Source organism: Orbicella franksi, chromosome 5, assembly GCF_964199315.1.
Source record: "Orbicella franksi chromosome 5, jaOrbFran1.1, whole genome shotgun sequence".
Taxonomy (NCBI): Eukaryota; Metazoa; Cnidaria; class Anthozoa; order Scleractinia; family Merulinidae; genus Orbicella; species Orbicella franksi.
Window position 1 is genome coordinate 10,657,102 of NC_138149.1, and position 10,167 is coordinate 10,667,268.

A 10,167-nucleotide genomic window follows, 5' to 3' on the forward strand; every position below is an offset into this window, starting at 1 on the left:
TAATAACGTAAGGGTAGCCGTGGCCAATTCCAGGTACTCTTGCCCGCGCGCAGACCAAGGTATGCTGCAGGCATTATTCAGTACTGACTCGGACCGTGATCTTGTTCTGATATAGGGATCTTTGCCCTTGATATATTTCTATAATTCTCGAATAGTAATTTGCGCCATCAGCTCCTGCTATCTTGCTTGTGTTTCCATATCTAGTCTGTGAGCCTTCACGCAAGCTGTACTGCAGTACTTGTACGTGAGCCGTTCAAAGGGAACTTGTCCAGCCAAACTTGAACTACACCACGCACAACTGAAAAAAAACAAAAGTCAGGTTTCTTAATGAGTTTTTCTCATGCTCCGCACGCATAAATGAATGAACTTTATTTAAGTGTCGGAGTATTTAGCTTAGATAACTAATTGTGGACACGAATAATACTAAGAAGAAGAAAATAAAAAAAAAGAATACTTAAATGAATAAGAGCTATAAATTTGAGCATATATGTTAAAATTGTTCAAAGGTAAGAACGTAAAACTGAAGCACTGATTTTTTTACATTTATAACCTTACGGTGTCTCAGTTTTAATTCGATACAAACGCGTTGCTAATTCAAATAACCACTAATGGAAACTGTGTGAACACTGTGCAACCCTCGCGAAAGCCGTATTTAGGATTTTAATTCTGATTGGTTGAAAAGGAGCAAATTCGCTATGATTGGCTACAGTACGCCAGCGAAAATCGAGTTTCTACTTTTCTGAACCAACTCGAGTGTTGAAAAACAGCTATAACGCGCCCAAACATCCTCTAAAGAAAGTCTGCTACTGCTAGAATCCTTATTCTTACCATGAAGTGATTCCTGTTTGTTTTGCCGCCTGCTGTTGAGCGAATCTTTTCTCGGCAGCAAGAGCCCGCTAATAAGAAACGAAAAGGTTGATTAATTTCAAAAGTCACCGGATCGTTTAAACAAAAACAGTTCTTTGAAATGACGGAACTAGCCTGTTATTCCTTATTACGGAATGTTTGGATTACAGAATAGATCATCAACTTCTCAATGACTACAACGCCACCAGGCATAAGAAAGGAAGTCGTTCAAGACTGAAGATTATCTGATCATTACCTTTTCTCTTTCGCTCAAGGCCTGCAGCGCTTTCTTCTCTTTTTCTTCTTCTTCCTTCTTTCTCTCAAGAGCTTTTTGTTCCTAAACAAAGTCACTTCAGACGTTAATTCTTACGGTTACTTTTGCATTGATATCTAGAAGAGAAAATATTCATGAAACCAGTTCAGGACTTCAGAAGACAAAAAAGATGTGCATATGAAATGTTACCTTTAATCTCTGTTTCTGTGCCTTCTTCTGTGCTTTCTTCCGTTCGGCATTTCGTTTCTCCTTTTCGTTTTCCATCTCTGGTGTAAGTGCACTTGGAATCTACAGACACATGAAAGATTTTTTTTTTCTGGTCATTTCATTTTGCAATTAAAACACTAACAAGATAACCGCATCACTTCGGCGTATACTCATCAAGAGTTATCTGTGTCCAGTGTACAGTGTACTGATATTTAGAAAAGAGCTCAAAGAAAATGCACAGAACTAGCACGAGATGTTGACGCAATGGTGGCACGAGCAAAGGACCGGAGTCACAGTTGTTGTTTTCTTTTTTTTTTTTTTCGTCGCAGAATTTGCTGAAAGAAATACAAAACATGTTCTCCGTGTTTCTATCGAGTCAACAGAGAAACACTCGTGGAAATTTGGGAAAATTCGAAAAAGCTGTGGAAACACTCGCCTCTCGGCTCGTGTTTCCACAGCATTTCTCGTTCTCCCAAGCTTCCGCTCGTGTTTCTATTTATCAATTCTAAATCCTCTTCACAGACACTTCGAAAACGCAAACAAGCGGCTGTCCTTTTGCTAACAAGCGCACACTGCTACGCTACTCACTATCTATCACCGAATAGCTGGTGAGTAGCATAGCCAATCAGAGAGCGACATTCATGATAGAACGCTAGTAGATTTACACTAAAACTCGATAGAAACACGGTGTTTTCTATTTTCTATTTCGTATTATTTTTTGCGATGCATAAACTGGACTGAAATCACAAGAGTCCTTTAAGATAATTTACTAAGATAAAAAAACATCAAAGCCAGACGCAACTGACCAAGATGGTTACGACTGGGGAAGATTGAGACAGATTACGAACAACGAACTTGGAAGAATTCATCCTCCACATTGATTCACAAAAAGTGTTCTGATAAAACGGCACGGAAACGAGGCATTGCCGGAGTTCTAGACATACAAACGAGGTAATTAAATTGCAGGCCTCGTTTGCATGTTCTTTCAATTCACATTGTTATACCTGTGCTTTGACGTAATCATAGCGCTCTGGATATGATGCCATAAAACGACGGAAGACATTCCTTGTTTCCTTGCTACCAGCATTAGTAAAAGGAGGTCTTCCTTTATTATCCCTGGAATAAAAACATCAATTTTAACATTATTTTTTTAAAAAAAACTTTCCCTCCTCGCGCAGTAATTTTTATCGGACGAGTGAGATTCGAGCCGTCAAATCCCTTAGGGCTGGTTTTCAATACCGACGGAGTCGTAGCCGGAGTCGTAATCAGAAGCGTTGAACCATACGATCTAGTGAAAATCAAACCGACGAAGTCAGAAGCAAAACACCCATTCTGCTTATGACTCCGTCGCTTATGATCCAGTGAAACTAGATTGTCGGAGTCGGAAGCAGAAGCCGAAAAATAAACCAATCACAATGCTCGATTCCGGGCCTTGTGATTGGTTGGTTCTTCCGACTCCGACAATCTAGTTTTTGCTGGATCATAAGCGACGGAATCGTAAACGGAGTCGGAAGAAATGGAAACGTTCTGATTCTTCCGACTCCGATTCCGTCGAGCTTACGACTCCGATTTTTGATTTTCACTGAGTCGTAAGCTCTCTTACGACTCCGACTCCGACTCCGACTCCGTCGCTAGTGAAAACCAACCTTTAATGATCAGTATCGCTACTCTTACGACATGCATGCAGGACATTGCACGGATATCTTCAAGAGAAAACAGATGTTGACATACTAACTTACTTCACTGCAGGATCAGCACCACACTCCAGTAACCTTAACACGATTTCCGTCCGTGACGAGCGTGATGCTACGTGAAGCAGCGTGTCACCACTTTCGCCAAAGCGTCCATTTATAACATCCACAATCCCCTTCGCTGCCGTCTCTCCATCGCTCTGTTGAACATCTTTGCGTTCATTTTTAACCCCTGAATCAGCTGCTTGTTCATTTACGTTAATTCTCGATGGTTCTGAATTCTCGTCGAAATTGGAGTCATTCACATTTAAATTATCCTCACGTCTTTCAAAACCACTGATAATGTTTGCTTCAACGTCACTTTCTAAAATATGATTATTTTCCTGGCCCGATATCTCAGGCGCGCTAGTATCGTCCAAAGCTTGGTTTGTGTCTTGAAGTAAGCAGGCTCCACTAGTTCCTAACCCGCTTTCTCCAGAGGTTTTAACGCTCGCTCCAAGAACTGATGAAATCACATCTATGTTGTCAGACACTATAGCACAGTAAAGTCGATTCCACAAAAGCTCTTCAGAAGAAACTGAAAAAGAAGTCAATTCTCTCGGTTTTAACCATGGTGAAATAAATAGGAGATAAATTAAAGGTAAAGCACCTTTGTTTCTACATGGTTCACACAAAAGCGTGCACTGCAGCTTATGGACCATGAATAAGAAACAAACAGTTCATTATTTATTTACCCACCAATCTTACATGGCAAAATACTAGAGTTACTTTGCTATACTTGGTCATTTGCTGCTCTTAGAGCCGAGTTTTGTTTTCCCTCGACCCTCAATGTTCGCGGAGATGAAGTCGAGGGGAACATTGAGGGTCTCGGGGCCAGTCATTATGTGTTTTGTTATATCATCCAACTCAAAAACAGAACAAACTGAGAGAAAAATATTTGCTTGACGCCAGGTGGCACACAAATTTGCCGCAGTTTTCAAGGTGCACGACCTGATCACGTGGAGTCGAAAGTTGTTGTTTCCCGAGGAAATTAGTGAGTTTTCACCCATGACACGTGACACGTTCTCCTCTAATCGGCAGGTATAACAGAAAAACATTTGAATACTTATGCAGCAAGGAGGAGGGCTAAAACCCGCGGAAACTGACGTTTTTATTGACCTCTCGGCCACGCTGTCTGCCAACAAGTTATATTTGGGTCTCTACAAGCCTACCTTTTTGTCCATTATGCAACATGTCCCCTAACTCAGCTTTTTTACTTTTAGCTTTCTTCCTTTTCGTTTTCTTCGAGGTTTCTTGAGGTCTCGCTTGAGACTCTGTACCAGGCTCCGACTCCAACCCAGGCTGATGTTCATTACTGTTTTCAGTGTCATTTCTTTGTTGCGTAATAGCTTCACAGTTGCGGTCGATAGTTTGACTGTTCTGCCACAATCGAACTTTATCATCATCGTTAACCAAATTCTCCTTTGTTTTTGTCTGCGTCAACTCCATAAGGAGACCTTGTAGCTCTGCATCGCTGTCCTTTCCTAATGCACAACCAAAAAGAAATAGAAATATTTTGGACAAAATATCTGTTAGTTTTTGTCAGTTTCGCCACTATTATTTTGCCATCGCAAGAAAAGAGGCAAAAATTGATGTGTTTTCACTGGTGTACAATTTCAGAAGTATTAGTCGAGGTTGGGTGCATTTCTGGACATAAGTCGAGGCAAAGGCGAGTTCGACTTGATTTCGACCACGGTGTTTCTTTGGTTGAGCTGGGCCTAGTTCACACTAACGACATAACGACATAAACATAACGACACAAGGACGTTATGTCGTTATGTTTGTAATGTGAACATCCTGACATAATGGCATATTACAGTGTAAACATAACGACCAAAGGAAAACAAACGTCGTTCGTTACGTCGTTAGTGTGAACTAGGCCTTATCGAGCTTTACTCAAGTTAGTTTCCCAGAAACTGAGAAGAGCCACCAGCTATACAGTTTGCGAAGATTATTTTTCGGCTTTCTCCGTTCAACTACAGCAGAGAGAGAGAGAAAGGACACTGGGTTGTGCGAGGAAAAGTTTCAAAAGGGAGAAGCCCCTCATACGTATTGCTTAACAAAACGGCGTATCACTGTTTTGCCTCCAGCTGACGTAACACCTTCCGGAGAAGTTCTCCCATTATGGCCAGTGGCGGTTCTAGGGGAAAGGGCTGGGGAGCCCCCCGCCGTCTTATTTCGGGTAAAAAAAAATCGCATAAGGAAGAAACACCGGCAGAGCAAGCAAATAAAACTACCCTCCCCCCCCCCCTCCCCCCTTAGCTCAAGGTCTGGATCCGCAAATGATGGCTGCATTAAATTTTGAATTAGGAAAACTTTTCCAAGTGTCTCAAAGCGAAAAATTGCTAAAGCTGGTAAATGTACACGAGATTTGATTTTATTAAAAACATAGTAATGAGGAGAGACCAACCCAGTAACTGGACACTGGATAGCTCCTGATGAACTCGTTTAACTTCGTTGAATGTTGGTCTCCTTGTTGGAAAAGGTATCGTTCTGATGCGAGAATCATCTACAAGAGGGAACAAAAAATGCGTTGTATATCACCAAGGCCTTGCTCACACATAGACTTACATTTTGCTTTTAATCTTTATTACAGTAATGCACTCGAACACCTTTTCGGAACCTGCAAAATTTACTGTTAAAAAATGAGTCACATTCTTTGACCTTACGCCACGTACCTTTCTTAAAGGGAGGCTTTTTCCCTCCAAAGAACATTGTTTTGTTATAAGCAGGTGTCCTAATAAAGATCCTGTCGGACTGTTCCACGTGCTTTGACCACGCCTCCAGGAGATCCTGAACCTCCTATTGTGGAAACAACAACAAAAAAGACAATGGTAAACAATAACAGCTCAAGCACAGGCTATATTTTACATCCTATGAGCCATTTAAGAGGAATACTGGATTTGGAACCGCACTGTCAATTACTGCTACCAGGATTTTGGGAAGATAACAAATATACTTATACGTATGCCAGAGAACACCCTAGAAATAATAGTAAATATTTTTTGGAGACTACTAGAATAAGATACTTGTGTGACAAATGACAGGTGAAGTGGGAAGTTTGCTTCAAATTCTTTTCAAATGTTCATTGAATGTAGAACTTATTTATCATACAGATTGCTTCCTACAGGGAGTTACCTGACTTGCCTTTTAAATGGCCTTGCCCCCAAGGGGGAAATGGACCAGAAATCAAATTTGATGTTAAAATAAGTGACTTTTAAAGGTTACGTCACTTTGCTTCAGCCCCAGGAATCAGCAACTAAAGGTGCAAAGTTAATCACTGAATCAACCACGAGGAAATCTACCCTGTCATGGGCACATTAGCCCCAGGAATGGGGCATAGGCAGGGCCAGAAGCATATATATACTTCTGGCAGGGCACATTAGTCCCAGGAATTTTGTCATGAACCAACAATCCAATGCAACCATTGTACAGCTGTGAGAGCAAAGTATTTTTACCAACCTGTAACAAAGCAGTTTCATTATACCGTCTCAAACTTGCTCCTGCAGACCTAAATAGTAAAGTCATGAGAATTAGTGACAGACTTTGAGAAATTCTAAGATGTACTTCACACTGCATCCCCTCATGCGAGCTGTGTGGGCATGGGTACTTGGCCGCTCAACAAATGCTGAAAAAAATGAAAAAATACTTATAGTCTACAATACTCTAAGGAAAGGTCTATGTTGAGCCAAATGGTCCATATACATGTAGCTTATGCCAGTTTCTGAAGCATTAAGCAACTAGGAGTATTTCTACTCCCCCTGGATGAGATGCTAATTTGCTGGCACCCACTTATTCCTATGAGTGGAGAGAGGTACTCTGTCATGAGAGGAAAGTATCTTGCCCAAGAACACCATGCACTGACTCCCTGCCAGGGCTAGAACTCAGAAAACTTGATCTGGAATCCAGCTTGCTATCCATTAGGTCACTGTGTCTCTTCTCTAGAATATGTGGCCTAGGAAAATTATATGTTTATCACTGTTTTCCTTACTTTGGTTGTTTTCCACTTTGCTGTGAGTCTCTAGCTCCCTGTGCAGTTCCTCGTTTGGCTCTAACTGTGTATCGATGGAAAGTTTTGTGTGTCAAAACTTCTTTCCCACTGAACACTGCTCCAGCAAAGTGACCTCCTGCCGTCATCAATATAATCCAGTAATGCTTCTTCGGTAGACTTGTAAACAGAGAAAGTGTTTCAGCTGGTGTGGCTGGGATATTCTGTAAATAGAAGGATGTTGGTGGGTAGATTGTTACACAAGAAGACAGGCAAAGAGGAAAGTACACTGTAGGTAGGAAGGTGGGTTGGTACATGCATGTTGGTATGAACATAGACAGGTAGAAAGGCAGGCAGGCAGTCAAAAAGCTAGGCATGTAGGTAGCTCAGACAGGTAGGGAACTAGCTAGCCACTAGCTAGGTAGACAGGCAGGTAGGTATGTAAGGTGGATAGGTAAGTACCTTGACTGAGTGCAACACACTGCGATAAACGGACAACACTTCTCCCTCTCCACTAACAAAAAACACCTTGGGGTGTTGTCGTCCAGTTGGGCATGACTCATTTTCATCCGGTGTTTCAGGTAATAGGCTATTGATGGATGGTTTACTGTCCTGATTAGACTCCAGAGTCAGGTCACCATCACTATCTGTATCACTATCAGAACCAGAAATACTGGATACCTCACCTGGGGAAAAAGAAATTATACAAAGATAATAATATTAAACTTTGACAGATTGGGGTACAAACTCCGAGGTTCAGCTTTCCTCATTCTTAATGCTATATATATACAGTACTCAGTTATAAATTATTAATACTTAACTATGAATTAAATTGTATTATTTTTCGATTTGGCTAAGCATGATACATGTAGCTGAAGAATTATCACTGCCAAGGTGTGCTATCTGCCAGGGCGGAGTAGAAAACACCAAAGCAATCATTAACTGGTATCAGGCAAGGTAGTAGCTTTTTCCTTTGAAGAGTTGAAATCTTTTGTTTTCCTTCTTGCTGTTTGTTATGAACCAAGTGATGCATAGCAAAATCTATGCCATTTTCTGTAAGATAATGTCAGTGAGAATTACTGACCTGTGGATAACACATCACAATTTGATGCCAACATGAGTAAGCTGGTATGCTCTCAGCCATTAAGAATACAGGTAGCAAGCAAGTTATCATAGACAATAATTACCAAGCTCTAAATAACTACATAATTACCAGAAATAGTTTCCTCAAATGCATCCTCTGTCAGAACTGGCTTGTTCAAGAGTCTCTGTTTCAAGTTGAATCTGTGCCAATCTAACTTAAAGTGTTCTCTCTAGAAAATTTACAAAAAGGAATTAGAATTTCCTATGTCCTTTGAATCAAATCTATGTAAAATAAGCATCCCTTAAAAATGCTTACAACATTAAAAAAAAGAGAGAGTTGTACTAGTCTTGACCATGCAGTTTTGATCCTGGTCACGGTTATTGTGTTACGTTCTTGGGTAAAATGTTACTCTCACAGTGCCTTTCTACACAGGTGTAATTAATTAGGTAACAAGGAAATTGTTAGCCAGGCAACCCAAGAAAAATGGTGGCTCGAGAATTTCCTCTTATTCCTAGCCAGCTTATGGTATGGAACATGTAGCCAAATCAGTGCACCAATAGAAATTAAATTTTCCTTAAAACACTGTTTACTAAATAATTTCTAAGTGGCCAGATTGAGCCATGAGTGAGTAATTTAACTGTACTACATTGGTTACCTGGATTTCAACAGACTCAAATACAATTTGGCAAACAGAACAGCTCATTCCAGTCTTGTCTCCAGCTTCAGGTACATGTGAATCTGTTTTACAAAGATTAATCTGAATCAATTTTATCTCCTCACCAGCAATATTACTATAAGCCACTAAAAGTATCTAAACTACAAATGTGTACTTCAAGGAGTTCCATCCATTTTTCTGTAGAGCTGCATAGTCAACGTAATAATACTTTTTGGGTCCATGGCTAGCCTCTAAGACTAGCATTTTTCTTATTAAGTCATATTCGGGCAAAACTGGCCAACACTGCCCGAGCTTAACCTGGTTTGAATACCACAACTAGGAGTACGTCCATTCATTACCAAGATGGGATCCTCACCCCAACAATTCCCATCCACAGTTAGTCAGATAATTTGGCCTAGTATATAACCAATATCAATTCATACTCTCATATGATGAGAGATACTGTACAAGTATGACCTCGGCCAACGATCAAAGCGAGACTGGTGATTGAAGAGTCCAGCGCACTAGCCATTAAGCAATCACACTAGTATTGTTCTTGTAGTGAATTTAAGCCTATTGGTTGTTGTGGTGGACTTCGGAATAAGTGGTCCTGGGTAGAATCGACAGCCAGGGTCACTGTGTTGTGTTCTTAGGCAAGATGTGTACTCTCAAGGTTCCTCTCTTGCTGTGGAAGGGGGAGCTCTTCCATGGTCTAGGACCAAACCATGCCCAGGGAGAGACAAATACTCCCAGTTGTTTCAGGCTATGGAAACAAGTGCAATAACAGCCAGCCTGGTGGGCCATTAGGGTCAAATGCAGACTTATATTGACTGCTTTACTTACTATGTACGTAAACAGTGAACTTTTTCCCTAAGGGTGGGCTTAATTAAGCTTATAATAAGACGTACATAAAATTGATAGTCAGAACCGCTAACCAATCTGAACATTACATTGTACATTACCCTTTTCGTGGTTGTGCTCTTTGTTCCATAGCTCTAGCTGTTCGCCGTTGCCTGTTCCATGGCCAAGATCTTTCGTGATAATACGAACATCCCTCAAGAGATCGTTCAACTCTTGGTCAAAGAGCGATACGCAGGGTCTCGAATTAGATGAAGCCGCCATCTCGTCTGTTGACCAGCCAAATGGAAAACTTGTCTGCGTTATTGATCCCTTTCTAGTTCAACTGTGAGCTAGTACTAGAATGCCCTTGTTTTCATACCAGCTCTTCCACTGAATATTGCACCACAATATTCCGTCATCGTAGAATTTATAGGACACACGTAACGCAACCAGGCCTTTGAACAACTAATTTCCAATCAACTGCGTTTCAATTGTCCCCGTTTGTCGCAGGTACCGACTACACTTTGATGTATTTATCAAAAT

General features: G+C 40.9%; 1 protein-coding gene across 1 annotated transcript; it reads right to left on the reverse strand.

Moving 5' to 3' along the window:
• Positions 1–56: 56 nt before the first annotated feature.
• LOC145488186 (tRNA endonuclease ANKZF1-like) lies at positions 57–10,002 on the reverse strand. Its single transcript, XM_081466990.1, has 15 exons — positions 9,747–10,002; positions 8,785–8,867; positions 8,259–8,358; positions 7,508–7,731; positions 7,049–7,269; positions 6,520–6,568; positions 5,736–5,859; positions 5,468–5,566; positions 4,230–4,541; positions 3,067–3,595; positions 2,332–2,443; positions 1,310–1,408; positions 1,103–1,183; positions 829–896; positions 57–298 (listed from the first exon to the last, which is right to left on the reverse strand). The coding sequence occupies exons 1-15, from the start codon at positions 9,904–9,906 to the stop codon at positions 178–180; spliced, it is 2,382 nt and encodes a 793-aa protein (XP_081323116.1). The 5' UTR covers positions 9,907–10,002; the 3' UTR covers positions 57–177.
• Between the last annotated feature and the right edge of the window lie 165 nt (positions 10,003–10,167).